Source organism: Erinaceus europaeus, chromosome 5 (assembly GCF_950295315.1).
Source record: "Erinaceus europaeus chromosome 5, mEriEur2.1, whole genome shotgun sequence".
NCBI classification, from domain to species: Eukaryota; Metazoa; Chordata; class Mammalia; order Eulipotyphla; family Erinaceidae; genus Erinaceus; species Erinaceus europaeus.
This window is the reverse complement of record NC_080166.1, coordinates 87,311,922-87,329,527: the sequence shown is the minus strand read 5'-3', so window position 1 is coordinate 87,329,527 and position 17,606 is coordinate 87,311,922. Positions and strand designations below refer to the sequence as shown.

Below are 17,606 nucleotides of genomic sequence, written 5' to 3'. Positions count from 1 at the left end.
GACCAGGAAGGCTCCTCAAACAGGACAGAGCCTCCAGACTGCCAAGCAGAGACACCAAGGACACTTTGCAGCTTCCAGAAACAACAGAGCCAGAAGAGGGGGCAGGCGTATGTGACCTTGTCATATTTGTCCATGCATTGGGTAGGGACCCTGAGCCTCACAGGGAGGCAGAGGAGTTCAGGTTCTACCTCCGCCAAACATTAATGATCAAGCTCACAGGTACAAGACTTTCTGTGCCTTGGTTTCTCTATTTGCAAAAGGGAACCACAGTGCAGGGTCAGGATGTCTCCCCTTTTTTAAACCAAGGGAGCCCATATACATTTTGCTCTTGTTTTGGGGCTTCAGTGTCAAGGCTTCTCCCCCCTTTAGTGGGACTCTGCTCCCAAGCTGATGGGAGAGGAGGCAACATGCAGAAACAGGGTTGAGGATGCCACCTTTCTTTGGGCTGGCCTGGGGCAGTTCTCTTAATCTCTCTAGGCTTCAAGTTAGTTACTCATTTTTTTAATTAACTTTTTTGGCATTATCATTATTTATTTATTGGATAAAGACAGCCAGAAATTGAAGGGGAAAGGGGTGATAGAGAGGGAGACAGAGAGAGATACCTGCAACACTGCTTCACCACTCACAAAGCTTTCCCCCTGCAGGGGGGGACAGGGGACTTGAACCCAGGTCCTTGTGTATAGCAGCATATGCCCTCAACCAGGTGTGCCACCAATTGCTCAGTCTTTCCAAGTTAAGGTGAAACAGTCTTGTGAACAAAATGGTACAAGGAGACTCTACTCCCTTTCAAACCCACATTCTACCTAGGAGAGCTGGCAGCCAGAGGACCGTGTTCCCCAAGACCCCCGCTATTATAGTGTGGGGAACTTTCATGTATGGGACTAGTCTGGACACTGGCTCACTGCCTCCCGCCCCCAGCTGCACTCAGGGCAGCTCCTACCTGCAGCGACGGCTGTCTTGTTGTCCACTGTCACGGCCACGGCTGTGCTGGCTGTTACTGCCACAGGCTCACCCAGACCTTCTGAGGAAGCAGAAACCATCAGGTCAGGACTAAGGAGTTAATATGATCATTTTGCAACAAAAGATGCCCGGGGGGTGGGCGGTGGCACACCCAGTTAAGTGCACATAGTACTAAGTGCAAGAACCTGGATTCAAGCCCCTGGCTCTCCACCTGCAAGGGGAAGTTTCACAAGTGGTGGAGTAGGGCTGCAGGTGTCTCTCTCTCCCTCTGTCTTCCCCTGGCTTCCCAATCTCTCTCTGTCCTGTCCAATAAATTGAAAAAAAAAAAAGGGGGGGCCTCCAGGAGCAGTTGATTAGTAGTGCTAACACCAAGCCCCAGTGATAACCCTGGAGGCAAAAGCAAACAAACAAACTAAAAGATTTTCCTGCCTGAGGCTATATATATATATAATTAAAATAAAATAAATAATTATTTTAGCAAAAAAAAAATGGAGGGGGTACTGTCCTCTCCCACGTGCCTGACACTCAGAGCCTCTCAGTGCATCCAAAGACTCCTCCTGGACTGGGTGCTAGCTGACTGTTTGCTGTCCTTCATTGGTCACAAGGACTGGGCTGAGGCTGGCAGCAGCCATAGGAGAGCAGGGATAAGGCTGCATACTCAGGTCACCCCATAAATCCTGGTCATGGAATTAGGAGCACTAACCACCCCTCACTACCACCACCAAGTCTTTCACTTGCTGTATAGCTACTGGGCCCCAGAGACCAAGGGCTTGCAGGGAAACAGGTCACCACAGGGCAGGACAGAAGTGACAGCTTCAGCTTGACAATCAAAGCAGAGCTTTGTGACTGAGAGGTACAGACCAGTTTCAGATTTGCCATCAATCCACTGCACCAAGGTGGTTTATTATTATTATTACAACTTTAATTTATTTTTAAAATTGTATTATTCATTTATTGGGTAGAGACATCCAGAAACTGAGAGGCTATGGGGAGATAGAGATGGAGACAGAGAGAAAAAGATACCTGCAGCACAGCTTCACCACTCTCAGAGCAGGTAGGCACTGGGAGCTTGAACCTGGGTCCTTGCACACTGTAACATGTGTGCTCAACCAGGTGTGCCACCACCTGGCCCCCCAGGGTAGTTTATTCAAAGCACTCTGTGAAGCTCTCCATTCAGGCAAATTCCAAGAAAGGGGCTGGCAGGGAGTCGGGCTGTAGTGCAGTGGGTTAAGCGCAGGTGGCAAAAGCACAAGGACCATTAAGTGCAAAGCACAAGGACCAGCATAAGGATCCCAGTTCGAGCCCTGGCTCCCCACTTGCAGGGGAGTCGCTTCACAAGTGGTGAAGCAGGTCTGCAGGTGTCTATCTTTCCCTCCCCCTCTCTGTCTTCCCCCTCCTCTCTCCATTTCTGTCCTATCCAACAACAACTACAACAATAAAACAACAAGGGCAACAAAAGGGAATAAATAAATAAAATGAATATTTTTTTAAAACCAGGAAAGGGGCTACCCTGTTGGAATTCCTCTTTTGGTTTTGTTTTTTTTTCTAGCAGGATTACTGCTAGCCCTTCTTGCCTGCGTGGCTCCAGCATCTCTGAAGCTCCCCACCTCCCCCCCTTCAGCCACCAGGGGCTTGAACTCAGCCTGAGGCCACTGCCTGGCCTCTGGAATGCTCTCAAATCTTTCTTGAAACCATCACGGGAGGAGAGCCCTGCTGTGCGGGGACTGTTGGAGAAACAGTGTCTGTCATCAGGGAACTTAATCACTGGTTTCGCCTAAATGTTTTTGCTAAGTCTGCTCCTCACACCTGGATGCAATCAAATACCTCCCAGAAGCCAAGAGCTGCTCTGCTGCTGGGAACTGGGGACAGGAGAGGTCATCCTGACCCTAGGACTTTGCAGTGACTGGAGCCTAAGGGAATTACAAAGGGACACATGGGAAACCCCTCCCACCCCATCCATTGCCTGAAAAATAAGAAGATAAGAAGACGGGTCCAGAAATGAGTGCAGCCTAGGATGTTCCCATCTGTGACCATGGACTGTGAGCTCAGACTGACAGGGACTCAGAGGTTACACAAGCTCCTGTGAATAGACATTGGCCCCAGGTCAGATGGATGGGGTTTACAGTTAATATGTATATACTTCCCACATATTTAGGAGCTTATCTCAGCCCTGATCCAGCATTCTAGTGCTAGTCTCAACTTTGACACCGTCTTCCCAGACAATAATTTTAGCACACCTGCAATTTAGCTGTCGGGCTCAGCCAAAAATTACTAAAGTCATAGGTCCCATGGAACATACCCAAAATAGATTTCCTAGCTTCTTCCCACACTAAGACCCTTAGTTCCATCTGCTATACTCTTAACTTTGGGTTCCTATTTATTAAACAATTTGTCCTGCTTTATACCTTAATGCTGTTCAGCTACCACGTTGCAGATGCTACCATGACTCTATCTTGACTTACCAGGGGAGATCACCTCACCAGTGTGTCCTAGAAACCCGCCTGCCCAGAGCCCTCCCCCACTAGAAAAAGAGAGACAGGCTGAGAGATGGATCCACCTACCAACACCCATGTCCAATGGAGAAGTAATTACAGAAGCCAGAACTCCCACTTCTGCACCCCATAAAGAATTTTGGTCCATACTCCCAGAGGGATAAAGAATAGGGAAGCTTCCAATGGAGTGGATGGGACAGGGAACTCTGGTTGAGGGGACTGTGTGGAATTGTACCCCTGTGATCTTACAGTCTTGTTGATCATTATTAAATCACTAATAAATTTATTTTTAAAAATTTTTAAAAAGGAAAAATAACATGTGACTAGAGCTGACACGCTCAGGGTACTTCCTAGAAGTCAGGAAGGAAAGAAGGAAGGAAGGAAGGAAGGAAGGAAGGAAGGAAGGAAGGAAGGAAGGGAGCTCCAGCCTCACAGGTGTGTAGCCGAGGCCCAATCCTGTCTCTAGGACATCAGGAATTTCACTGTCTGGTCCACCTGGTGGCAGCCTGGTGCCTCAGTGAGGGTGTGTGGGAGGTTCCCTGGTGCTGGTGACTGGGGTGAGGAGGAGCTTAGTCCCCTGAAGAGGCAGGAAGCAGGAACCAGCTGGGGGTGGGGTGTGTTGTTCTCTGGGGGGGGGGAGTGCTGTTCTCAACCCACCAACACTCCCAGCCCCCAGGCAAAAGGGCAACAGAATCAGCCTTCACTCACCCTGAAGCCAGTTCCTCCCAGTCTCTCCCCACCCCCCACCAGCCCAAACTGAAGTGAACTCACTTCTGGGGGCCTTGAGCACATGCAGAGGTGTCCCTGTCTCAGGCAGAGGCACTGAGTTGAGCTGGATGCAGTTCCCTGTGAGGCTGCCAGCCCCCCACCCCCATCCTCCTTGCTCTCAGTCCCCCACCTCCTGCCTTCCTACCTCAGGGCCACATGAAGCCAGCTACACCAGGTGACAGGTAACAATACCTGCAAGAAGGACTTGACCCCCTGGACTGAGGGGGGTGGGGACAGTGGCCAGGCCACACCCCCCAGGACCCTGTGACAGTCCACCCATTTGAGCAACTGTGGATGGTTCCCGAAAGGAACCTGGCTGGGGGTGGGCAGGAGGGAGTTCTGTCCTGCCTCTGGGATCTCCATGAAGCCCATACTTCCCCTCCCTACCTCCCACTTGGTACAGTGGAAGCCTCCAGACTGAGGCAGGCAGGTGGGTGGGCTGGTGGCCCTGGCATGCCTGGAGGGCTACCTGGGCTGTAGCCTCCTGGCTGCGAGACCCTGGGCAGCTCAGAGCCTCCCTGAGTCTGTGTGCCTGCCTGTGAGAAGCAGGAGCAGCAGCACCTTTCCTGTGGGGTCCTGGCAGATTGAACAAGCTGTGCAGAAGAAACAGTCTGGGGTCACATGAGCAGGCAGTCGAGTGGAGAGAACAGGTGGAGGGTAGAAGGTGGGCTGAGGACTTTGAGAGAGGACATCCAGGGAACACAGAGAGGAGCCTCCCCCTGATGGCCTGCACTTCCAGGAAACAGATCTGGGACCCTGGGCCTCCTCAGTGCCCAGACAGGGGCTTATTGGGGTCAGAAAATTGAGAGGGGAGGGAGAGATAGAGAGGGAGAGAGACACCTGCTGACCTGCTTCACAACTCATGAAGATTTCCCCAGTGCAGGTGGGCACTGGGGGCTTAAACCCGTATCCTTGCCCGGGTCCTTGTACTTCTTACTGTGTGCTCTTAACTGGCTGCTCAGGAGTATTTTCTTTTTATGACTTACTGATATAGCCAGACTTCACACTGACTGTGAATAAAGACCTTATAGCTCACTTGGATAGTGTGCTACTTTGCCATGTATTTGCCCAGATTCCTGCCCAGCCCTCCCAGCACTGGAGAAAGCTTCAGTGCTGTGGTCTCTCCCTCTCTCTCTTTCTTTCTCTCTCCCTCCATCCTCCCCACCCCTTCAATCCCTAGCATCACCAGAAGCCAGAGCTGAACAGTGTCCTAGTTATATAAAATAAATAAATTAGGGCCGGGTGGTGGCACAACCTATTAAGTGCACATAGTACCAAGTGCAAGGTCCTTCTCAAGGATCCAGTTTCCAGCCCCCAGCTCTCCACCTGCAGGGAAGACAATTCACAAGCAGTGAAGGTCTGCAGGTGTCTCTCTGTCTCTCTTTCCCTCTCTATCTCCCCCTCCTTTCTCAATTTCTCTCTGTCTTATTCAATAAAATGGGAAAAATGGCTGCCAGGAGCAGTGGATTTGCAGTGCCAGCACAGAGCCCAAGCTGCTAGATGTTGCTTTGTTTCCTGCTTGCTTCAAATGACTGCTGGCCACATCCTCTTCTGTAACCTTACCTGCTTTTGCACTTGCAAAACAGATATAAAAACCGAAACTAAACTCAATTCAGGGCCAGAGATTCTCAGAGTTGGTCTGAACTCCTGGCCCACTCATAATAAATCTTTCTTTCTTCACCCACACCGGCTCCAGTCATCTTGATTATAAATAGATACCCATAACAGCAGATTTGCAGGTGTCTTTCTCTCCTCTCTATCTTTCCTCCTCTCTCAACTTCTGTCTGTCCTATGCAATAAAATGGGGGGGAAATGCCCCAGGATCAGTGGGGTTGTAGTGCAACCATCAAACCCCAGCAATAATCCTAGAAGAAGAAGAAAGAAGAAGAAGAAGAGGAAGAAGAAGAAGAAGAAGAAGGAGAAGAAGAAGAAGGAGAAGGAGAAGGAGAAGGAGAAGAAGAAGAAGAAGAAGAAGAAGAAGTGGAAGAAGAAGAAGAAGAAGGAGAAGAAGAAGAAGGAGGAGGAGGAGGAGAAAAAGGAAAGGAAAAATATTTAGAGATCCAGTTATCCAATACCCAGATATTTAGGATATCAACTACAGTCCAGGTTTTTTTTTTCTTACTATGGGTTAAATAAATTTTCTTCATTCATTCCAAACTGGAATCTTTATTTCTTTTTCTTTTATTATTTTTCTTTCTCTTTCTTTCTTTCTTTCTTTCTTTCTTTCTTTTTCCTTTCTTCCTTCCTCCTTTTCTTTCTTTTTTTATCCTTTTTTTTGCAATGCTGAATAAGAAACACAGGGCCTCACACCTGCATGATGCTGTTAAAAGCCACATTCCTGGTACAATGTTTCACTCCACACTTTTCATAGGTAGACAGACAGACAAGACAGAGGTAACCACCCCACTATTCACAGAGTTCCACCCATTTTTTATGTTTGATGCTCTCTCTTTTTAGATATTTTTATTTGTTTTATTATTGGATAGAGACAGAGAGAGGAGAGCGAGAGATAGAGAAGGAGAAAATCATAGAGAGACACTTGCATCCCTGCTTCACCACTTGTAAAGTTTTCCCCCTGCAGGTGGGGATTGGGGGCTTGAACCTGGGTCCTTGTGCACTATAATGTGAGCAATTAGCCAGGTGTGCCACCGCCTGTCTGCTATTTGATGCTTCCTGTGGTGTTCCCATGAGGTCCCAGAGATCAAACCCAGGGCCTCATGCTCCCATGACCCCTTCCAAGCTGGAGCTTGAAGCTAGGGACCAAGAGAATGGGCCTGGCTTAGGTGGACAGGTGTCTTTGTGTGGCTAGTGTATTTCAGAAGGAGATGCAGAAGCCTGGGTCTTATGCTCCAGATCTCATTCCCTTCTTCCTCTGTGAGCACAGCACAACTCTGGAGCCACGGGACAAAGGTTACCTGGTCCTTCTGCAAAGTTCAGGTTGAAGACAAAGCTGCCAGCAGGCTGCTGGACGGCCCGGCGGTACCACAGAGGGAAGTGGTCCATGGTGAACACATTGGCCTCGTCTTCCAGAGTCAAGAATTTCCTGCAGGGAGAAAGACTTGAGCCTTGCCCCCTTGACCCAACCCACAGTCCTACAGAACTTGGGTGGTAGGAATAATGTGAAATTCTATCCCTATTATCTTATACTCTTGCAAATCACTATTAAATCACTAGTAAAATATAATGAAAACTAAATGCATACAATAAAAAAATACCCTGAGTCTCCATCCATGATGCCAGTGATTCTGCATTTTGCAGTCAATTACTAGAACATCTGACCTGTGGCTAGAGGTGGCCTCTGGTTTGTCTAGTTATCTGTAAGCTCTCTTGCCTGCAGGGCCTATTAAGTACAGCCTAGTATCTATTTATCTAACTCACTAGCACGTGTGATCGAGGACACTGTGCAGTTAAATATATCACTGCACTAACAGAGAACCCTATATCCCACCCCACCCTCAGATGGTTCCTTCAAAAGCCATTGCCAGGGATGCCAAAATAGCTCCTATTTTTCCATGTGTGCACTGAAGAAAACTTCAGGAGGCTGGGCAGTGGCACACCAGGTTAAGCACACACAAGTGCATGCACAAGGGCACAGGTTCAAGCCTCTGGTCCCCACCTGCAGAGGGAAGCTTCACAAATGGTGAAGCAGGTTTGCAGGAGTCTATCTCCTCTCCTCTCTCAGTTTCTCTCTCTTTTATATCCATTAAAAAATTAATAATTTTTTTAAAAGAAACTTTAGTGCTGTGTTCTCTTCTACTCTCTCTGTTTCTATGTCTGTCTCCTTCTTGGCCTCTACATTTAAATAAGCAAACAAAAAGCAGTTGCTTTAGAGATTTCAAATGTATCATGGGTTTTCTTCTCTTTCTTTCTTCTTTTTTTTTTAGCAGCTTTACCTTGCTAATTATGGCCTTGCATTCCCAGAACACACCAGTCAACAGAAGGGAAGTTTTGTGCAGAAGCAGAGTAGGAGGCAGGGAGAAGCTGGCGGGTGATGAGAAAGTGCTGTGGGTACCCCAGGAGGCAGACCACTGAGCCTTGATCTCAAGGGAGCCTGGCTGTGGTGGCTTCTCTAGCAACAGGCCTGGCCTGGTGGACACTTCTGGGCTCTCCATGAACCAGTGGTCAGTGTGAAGGGAACCTGTGGGGTTGTATGACCATATGCAACCATCTGTGGGGGGGGAGGGAAAGGGGGGCGAGGGAGAGAAGGAGACTTCTCTGCAACTGGGAGTCAGAGCCGAGGAAGGGCTGTCTGGGAAGAGATTCCCCTCTTCCATTCTTTTCATTCCCCTTGAAAACAGGTCCAGGGGACACCAGAGGAGTCACTCCCTCACACTGCCAGAGAGGAGCCACCCCATGTGATCCTTGACCACAAAGTGACCTGTAGCTTCAGGGATGTGGAAGTGGAAGCTGCAGGGGGAGGAAGCACCATGTGCTTATGGACCATGTGCATCTGGTGCGTGGGGGTCATGTGTCCCTCCTGGCTCAGGGTCACCAGGGTCTTTTGCTCTGCCTCTGACAGGCCCTGGGAAAGGGCCAAAAAGACAGCCAGCTCCACTGACTAGAAGTAGAGAGAAGAAAGAACAGCCAAATTTGTCTCCTAGGAAGCCTCAGCTTCTCAGTCCTAGAAAAAGCTTAGAGAAGGTGTTCTGGGGACTGAGGAGATAGCATAATGCTTCTGCAGAAAGACTTTGATGCCTGAGGTCCAAGCTACCAGGTTCAATCCCCAGCACCACCACAAGCCAGCTGAGCATCCAGCTGGTGCTTCTCTCTGTATCTCTCACATCAATATATGTATTTTACAAAAAGAGAAGGTGGGGGGGCCAAGCAGTGGCACACCTGGTTAAGCATACATTGTACTAAGCACATGGACCCGTGCAAAGATCTAGGTTCAAGCCCCTGCTCCCCACCTGCAGAGGGAGATGCTTCACACCCTCTCTCAGTTTCTCTCTATCCTATCCAATAAAATGAAAAAAAATTACCTTTATTTATTGGACAGAAACAGTAAGAAATCGAGAGGGAAGGGGGAAGTAGAGAGGGAGAGAGACACCTGCAGCCCTGCTTCACCATTCACAAAACTTTCCCCCTGCTGGTGGGGGACTAGAGGCTCAAACTCGGATCCTTGCGTACTGTAACATGTGCACTCAACCAGGTGCACCACCACCCAGCCCCTAAAATGGAAAAAAATGACTGCCAGGTACAGTGCATTGGTAGTACAGGCACTAAGTTCCAGAGAGAGGGGGGGAGGGAGAGAGAGAGGGAGAGAGTTCTGTGAACTTGGATTTACCAAGGGAGCAGCAGTGAGGGGTGAGAGATAAAGGAAGATGCCCCTTCAGCTGTGCTGTCTCTCTACCTAGCTGCATGTTCGAGTCTCCTAGCTTGTGGAAGGGAAACCTGGCAGGCTGGTCCCTGGACATCACAAAGGTACCTCTGAACTGGGGCAGGGATTGAAGCAGGACTTCACAGCCTCAGCACTGCTAATACCAGGCAAACCAGTCCCTGTTGAGCTCCTCTGTACACAGTGGGCAGCTGAGCAGCCTGCCTGGCTTCCGCCCACTCCGTGCCAGATGCCAACTGCCCGCCACCCTGACCCAGCCAAAGATTTCACCAGTTTTGTCAGATGAGCCTGGGCAGGAGGCCAGATCACCCCCACTTGAGAAGAGCTGGTTTAGGCATGACAAAAGAGCTGAGTTGGATAGTAATCTAAGTTGCCATGTGTACGACTGGCACCTTGACCCAGGCATCAACCTCAAGGAAGGAAGTTTCAGTTCTATGGTCTCTGTTTATCTCTCTCTCTCTCAGCCTCTCTGTCTCTGTCTGCTGGGACATGAGCTTACTTTCAGCATGTGGCTGAGGTCAGCCTGAGGAACGTGGGATTTATGCAAACCCACAGGGACTATGGGTGTTCCGAAAAGTTATTTGAGTGTCTGCCAGAAATTGCTCTCTGTCCCTGCCACCCTTGCTGCTCTCCTTCTCCCAGGACCCACCACGCCCCTTCCCCGGGACCTGAACTCCTGTAGCCAAGCTCTGGTAACCAGAGTATCTCTGGAAGGGAGGCAGTGACCCCAGCCTCAAGGTCTCTGCTGCTCCCCCTTCCTGTTGCAGGGCCCTTCCACCCTCCTTGCATTCCCAGGAATCTGCTAGACCCCTGCAGGCACACCCTACAGTGCCCTGTCTTCCCCTGCACCCACCCATCCACACGCGCGCGCGCGCGCGCACACACACACACACACACACACACACACACACACACACACACACACCTGGCCAGACTCACTTGTCAGAGACCCTCTCAGAGCCCACGAACAAGCAGCTTCTTAGGAGACCAGCCCTGGTGCCCAGGAAGGCCATGTCCACCGCCTGCTGAGACTCGCTGCAGGAAGACAAAGCAGACAGCAGGACTGAATGCAGGCAGGTCCAGGAGGAGACCTGAGGCCTCCAGCAAGCACCCTCAACAGGCACTGGGCCCTGCCTGCAGCTGGTCCTTTGACCAAGAGCAGTTCAGTGCAGCCCAGTCTTCTAGGGGAATGGGAGGGGGTGAGCATCACACCCCTGCATCAACTTCTCACATTCCCCTTGGTATCTTTTTTTAATTTTTTATTGGTTAAAAACAGAGAGAAATTGAGAGAGGAGGGGGAGGTAGAGAGTGGGAAAGACAGAGAGACATCTGCAGCCCTGCTTTACCACTCATGAAGCTTCCCCCCTGCAGGTGGGGACCAGGGGCTTGAACCCGGGTCCTCACGCACTGTAATTTGTGAGCTTAAGCAGATGCGCCACCACTTACCCCCTCCCCCTTTTAATTTCAGTTATACACACAGTGGGATAAAACAGTCATCAAGTTTGCATTAATTTCTCATCTCAAGAAAAAACCTGCACCCTGTTTTCTTACCAACATCTCCTTGGCCCCTCTGCCTAGTCCCTGGTAACCAGTTTTTCGGTTTCTACTTCTTGAGGCCCTGAAGACTTGTCTTTACTGTCCAGTCTTCAGCAGCTCCTTGCTTCCTGGTGTGACAAGCTGGTTCCAGCTTATTTTTATACTTTCTGCCATACCTGGACTCACACCTTCCTTCAGGTGTCACTTATCTTTTTTTTTTTGTCACCGTAGTTATCACTGGGGTCTGGGACCTGCCAGAAGAGTCCATCACTCCCATTGGCTATTTTATTTCTTTTTATTTATTTACTTATTTTTGATAGAGACAGAGATATATTGAGGCAGGTAGAGAGGCACTTGGTGCACTGCTCCGCCCTCTCATGAAGCGTCCCCTTGCAGATGGGGACAAGGGGCTTGAACTTGGGTTCTTGTGCATTATATTAAAACAAATGTGGGGGGGTTGGGCGGTGGTACACGGGGTTAAGCACACATATTATGAAGTGCAAGGACACATGCAAGGATTCCAGTTTGTGTGGTGATGCAGTATACCGGCAACCATGGAAGTCCCAGCACAGTGCTGACATCAGCCTGGCCACAGAGCATGCAGTGATCTGCACAGGCTCACGGTGGACTGTGGGAGGATCTAGTCTGTGCTGGTGTGCAAAGCATTGTGGGTGGACTGAATAGACTTAAAAGTATAGTCAGCCAGAAGACTGTTCTGTTTGGCTGCTGCTTCTTCTCCGGGTCAGAAGCATCTTGGTGGAGGTGCTCCAGGTATCTGCCATGGCTACCTCACCTGGGAACTGAACATGTGTGACTCAGCTAGCCGGTAAACTTTTAGAGCCCTCTACAGCCACGAGCAATCTATACCTCGGCTGATAATTATTTGTCTTATGGGACTAAACTTTTGATAACTATACTCAGACTTTATGGACTCTTAACCCCTGATGATAATTGCTTATTTTGCCTGTCACTCATTTCACCCTAATAAAACCTTGTATTATTTAAACTCATTCCAAGTGCCCCACCGTGAATCCTTTTACATGCTGTTGCTCCCCAAACCAAAACCCTTTTTAAGGTTTTTAAGTTAAAGTTTCAAGTTCAAGCCCCCTGCTCCCCACCTGTATTGGGGTGGCTTCACAAGTGGTGAAGCAGGTCTGCAGGTGTCTTTCTCTCCCCCCTTTCTATCGCCCCTCCTCTCTTTGTACAATGAAACAGAAAAAAAAAAAAAAAAGACAGCCACCAGGAGCAGTGGATTCATAGTGTAGACACTGAGCCGCAGTGATAACCCTGGAGGCAAATAATAACATATGTACCCAACTGATTGTGTCACTGCCTATCCCCAGATACTGTTTTTTCATTAAAAGATATTTTTATTTTATTTATTACTGGATAGAAGCATAGAGAAATTGAAAGGAGAGAAAGAGAGAGTGAAAGAGACAGAAACACCTGCAGCCCTACTTCACCACTCGTGATGCTTCCCCTCAGCAGGTGGGGACTGGAGGTTTGAACCTGGGTCCTTGTGTCTAACAATATCTGTGCTTAACCAGGTGCACCACCACCCAGCCCCATATCTGCATTCTGTTTAGAATGAGCTGTCTTGTGCAATATGTGTGTGTGTGTGTGTGTATTAGGTGCATGTCTTACCATCTTTTCAAAATCTGGTTCCATTCTCTATTTTTGAAGCTCTCTATCACAAGCAGAAGTATACAGGTGGTAATTTTTTATTTGCTTGATAAACTGCAAACATACTGCCAGTTTGCCATTTTTCTCCTTTTCCCTAGCTCATCTTTTTTTTTTTTTTTTTTTGCCAAACAGATATTTGGATATTGCTAAATTTGTCAGTCAGCCCCTTTGCTTCTGGGTGTTGAGTCATATTGGGAAAGGTTCTCTCACTCTTAGGTTTTAGAGCGATTGACTCATGTTTTCTTTTAGTACTTATGTTGTTTCAATTTTTTTTTACATTTAAAATTTCTGAGTCATTTTGGATATGATCCAGCTGTACAGTGTGAGGACAGAACAGTTTTATCATTCTCCATATGGCTTTCAAATGAGTTATTCAAAAGTTCACCTCTCCTCTCCTCCTGTCATGCCTTTGTTATACACTATATTTTCACATACAGATTTCTTTTGGGGGGGAGGAGGTACTCTTAATTCATTTTTTATTTGTTGTTAATAGTTTGTTACAAGATTGTGAGATGACAGTGTAGAGTTCCACTCCATACCCACCACCAAAATTCTGTGTCCCCACCCTCCACCTCCCAAAGAGAACCACAAGAGTTCTCACAAGTCTTACAAACAGTTTGCTTGCTTCTGTTTTGTTTGGATTTTTTTTTTTTGGCAAGTTTATGTAACTCAGATCTCTAGAGTCCACATAGGATTAAAACCATCTGGTAATTGTCTTTCATCTCTTTACTTATTTCACTAAGCATAATCACTTCCAGTTCTATTTATTTCATCCCAAAGGACACAATATCCTTTTTAAACTCAGTAGTATTTTTAATCTTGTCTCACTGGTGGGCCTATATATTCATGTATCAAGAGTAGATAGGCTGGGGCCAGGCGGTGACCACCTGGTTAAGTGCACTCTCTACAGTGTACAGGAACCTGGGTTCTAGCCCCCAGTTCCCACCTACAGGGGGAATGCTTCGTGCGTGGTGAAGCAGGGCTGCTGGTGTCTCTCTTTTTCCCCCTCTACCTCCCCTTTCCCTCACACTTTCCCTGTCTCTATCTAATAATAAATAAAATTAGATTTTAAAAGACGAGTAGATATGCCCATCCTCACATTATAAAATCTAGAGATATTATTCCATGCTTTAATAATCTGATAGGACCAGCCTTCCCTTGTTGCTATTCTTGCTGGTCCTTTCAAATGTAATGTAGAATCAGTTCATCTGAATCCAGAAAAAAAAACTGATAGTGTTTTTATTAGAACTGCACAATATTATTGTATCGTTAGGTCTTCCTATTAAAAAGCAAACACTGAATATCTTTTTTTTCTTTCTTTTTTTTCATATCTACTGTTGTGGCTTTCATCAGTGTTTTACAATTTTTCTTACATAAGCTGTTGGATATTTCTTATATTTTATACTTGGCTCTGTTTTATTTCTTGTAAGTAGGTCTTCTGATATCATAATTTTTCATGTTTTTTTTTCTTTTGGTCTGGATAGATAGAATTTATTACTTCTTTAACGTAGATGCTGTAACCTGCTACTTTAATAAATTATTTTATCACCTGCAGGAGTAGTTCTTATCAATTCTTTTAAAAAATTTTATTTTGTTTTATTAATATTTTATTAGTGATTTAATAATGACTAACAAGATTACAAGGTAATGGGTATAAGTCCATACTATTCCCTTAATATTTTTAACATTTTTAACTTTATTTATTTTGTTTTATGAGACAGAGAAATTGAAAGTGAAGAGGCAGAGACAGAGAGACACCTGCAGCCTTGCTTCACTGCATGGGAAGCTTTCCTCCTGCAGGTGGGTGGGAACGAGGGCTTGAACTTAGGTCCTTGTACACTGTAACATATACCCCTGTAATCTTAAAATCTTGTTAATCATTATGAAATCACTAATAAAAAATTTTAAAATACCTGTTCCTCAGTGGTGCTCAACCTTCAAGCGTGTGTGGCTAACCCTGGAAGCTGGAAATATGATGGTCTGCCCCTCTCTCTAAGCCTGGTGCCCCAGCCTCTCTGTAGATGGAGCAGCTCAGAGGGGCCCCAGACTCTAGACAGGAAGCAGGCTGCCTGCTTGGACCTGGCTCTCCCAGTCAGGAGGCAGAAGAGCTGGCAAGCACTTACCTGCCTCAGCCCTGTTTTTCTAAGGGGGAGGCTCAGTGGCTCTTGCATGGATATGGCCAAGAGCACAGTGGCTGTGAGGCTCTGCTGGGCTCATGTTGGACCTGAGACAACACACACACACACACACACACACACACACACACACACACACACACACACGGTGGGGGGTAGTGGGTGGGAGAGGAGGAAGAGATGGAGAAAGAGGGAGGGAAAGGGGAGGGAGGAAGAGAAAGGGGTGGGAGAGAGGAAGGAGACAGGGAAAGAAAAGTATTCATCTTCTTTCTGTCTGTCCACTAAACAGAACAACACAGGGCAAAGACAAAGGAAGTGAGGGAATCAGAGAGTGCAGGACACACCTAGTTCAAGTTTGTACCCCATGGTGTCATGCCAGGGGTCTGCCTTTGGCTACTGGGCTGCCAGGTAGAGCCAAACCCCAAGAGGTGGCTTCTTAGAAAGCATGCCCACCCTATGAGGCAGGGGGCTGGACCCACTGCCTAAAGAGGCTGCCCTGGGCATTTTCTCAAAGTAAACAGGGAAGCCTTACCAAAGCTCTGCTTCACTGGGGCAATCAAGACTATCTTGATTCCCTCCTTCCCCCCTCCACCCTTCCCTCTTTCATTTAATTTTTTAATTGTATTTGTATGTTGTTGAGAAGGAAGGGGAGATAGAGAGACACCTGCAGCCCCACTTCACCCCTGCAGGTGGGGACGGGGGACTTGAACCTGGATCCTTGTGCACTGTAGTGTGTGTGCTCAACCACTGGTGATCTGGCCCCCACCGTTCTCTTTATAATCTTGAGTCAGGGTCTGCCAGCCAGACCCTGATTCAGCCAAGAGAATCTGGAGGAGGGGCAGCACAGCTCTCCTTTCTTGGAAGCTCCTCCCCCACCCTGCAACCTACTCAGAGACGTTGAGAGCCAGGGCTGTCCAGTATGCCTCCATGGGGGCGGTCACCACGGCATCAAACAGAACCTCCCTCACCAGCTCCTCGTCACCTGTTGGGCCAGACAGAAGCCTGAGCTGGAAGACACGCCCGTTTTCAATATTCTGATATTAAGAGACCCCTGTATGACCCGCCCCTCCTCAGCCCCACCTGCACCCTACTCTGCCCTCATGCTACCCTGCTGTGGGTTCCGGGAGCTAGCATGTGCCTCAGATGTCCCTTACTTTGTATGAGTGAAACTTTCCCTCTCTTGAAAAAAAAAGTTACTCTAAGAGTTTCCCTCTCTTGAAAAAAAAAGTTACTCTTAAGGTGGCAGAGATAGCATAATGTGGGCCAGGTGGTGGTGCACTTGGTTAAGTGTACACATTACAGTGCACAAAGACCTGGGTTCAAGCCCCTGGTCCCCACCTGCAGGGGGAAAGCTTCACCGCAAATAATAATAAATTCTTTTAAAAATCACAAAAAAGAGTGATGTAAAATGACTGCATTATCTTTGGGGGCCAGGTGTTGGCACATCTGATTGAGTGCACCTGTTACAATGTTACTGGAATTCAAGTCCCCTGTTCCACCTGCAGGGCTGCAGGTGTTTCTGTTTCTCTCTCTCTCTCTTTCACTCTCTGTCTATCTATCTATCTATCTATCTATCTTTCTCCTTCTCTCTCTGAAATAAAAATAAAATTAATGATAAAACTTCATCCAGAAGCAATGGAGTCACACATGTGTAAGGTCTCAGCATGGCAATAAATTTATTAATTAACTCATTAATTAAGTGTACACTTACATGACAGTTCTATTCCACAGTGATAATGTTCAGCCTTTACTTCTATCAAGTTTCACCAGCCTTTCATTCTCCCCAGAGAAGAGTCTACCCATGGGGACACACACAAGTGGTGAAGCAGGGCTGCAGGTGTCTCTTTGTCTCTCTCCCTCTCTATCTCCTCCCTCCTCAATTTCTGACTATATCCAATAAATAAATAAAGATAATTTTTTAGAAAAGAAAGAGGGAGAAAGAGAACTCTCCTCCTCTACCTCAGCTCTGTGTGAGTTCCAGGAATAAGGCAAGTAGGTATCTCTCCTCCCACCCACTGGGTGGCCCCTTTTCCATGGAGCCCTGGCTGCAAGACCCCAGAGGATGACTCAGCACTCACACTTCAGGTCTGGGTCCTCCCTGAGCAGGAAGCGGACCATGGCCTCCAGCTGGCTGAGCTTGCGGTGGTCTGGGTCAATGTCAGTGATGCAGTAGGTCCTGGAAGCCAGCAGAGCCCTGTTAGCTAGGGCACCCCTGCCCCTTCCCGCCCCTCCCCACACACAGAGAATCCCCTGCTCACCAGTCACTGGCCAGGCTGAGGTCCGGGTGAAGCAGGTCATGCAGGCCTGAAACCAGAGTTCACACTCAGACCATGGTCAACCAGTGGGGAGGGGCTTGCAAGTTGCTTATAAAACAGTCATGGGGGGGGGGGGCATCTGGGCAGTGGTGCACCCAGTTAAGCACATTGAGTACAATATAATACACAAGGACCCAGGCTCAAGCCCCTGGTCCCCACCTAGAGTGGGAATGCTTCATGTGTGGTGAAGCAGGGCTGCAGGTGTCTCTCCCTATTTCCCTATCTCTCTCAATTTCTCTCTGTTTCAATCCAATGACAAATAAATAAAGTTTAAAAAGAATGATAGATAACCCTGGGAAAGAAAGGAAGAAAGAAGGAAAGAAAGAAAGAAAGAAATATGAGGTAAGACAGAAAGGAAGGCAGGGAAGGGAAGGAGCATGGG

The 17,606-nt window shown here is 47.8% G+C and overlaps 1 protein-coding gene across 1 annotated transcript in view; it reads right to left on the bottom strand.

The window, feature by feature from the left end:
- Positions 1–17,606, bottom strand: part of CACNA2D4 (calcium voltage-gated channel auxiliary subunit alpha2delta 4) — a 120,023-nt gene that overhangs the window by 60,766 nt on the left and 41,651 nt on the right. The window contains exons 15-20 of the mRNA XM_060191500.1: positions 17,168–17,213; positions 16,988–17,085; positions 15,798–15,891; positions 10,495–10,590; positions 7,136–7,263; positions 941–1,021 (exon numbers count right to left, since the gene is read on the bottom strand). Coding sequence (XP_060047483.1) covers positions 941–1,021; positions 7,136–7,263; positions 10,495–10,590; positions 15,798–15,891; positions 16,988–17,085; positions 17,168–17,213 — 543 coding nt within the window. The remainder of the gene's footprint in view (positions 1–940; positions 1,022–7,135; positions 7,264–10,494; positions 10,591–15,797; positions 15,892–16,987; positions 17,086–17,167; positions 17,214–17,606) is intronic.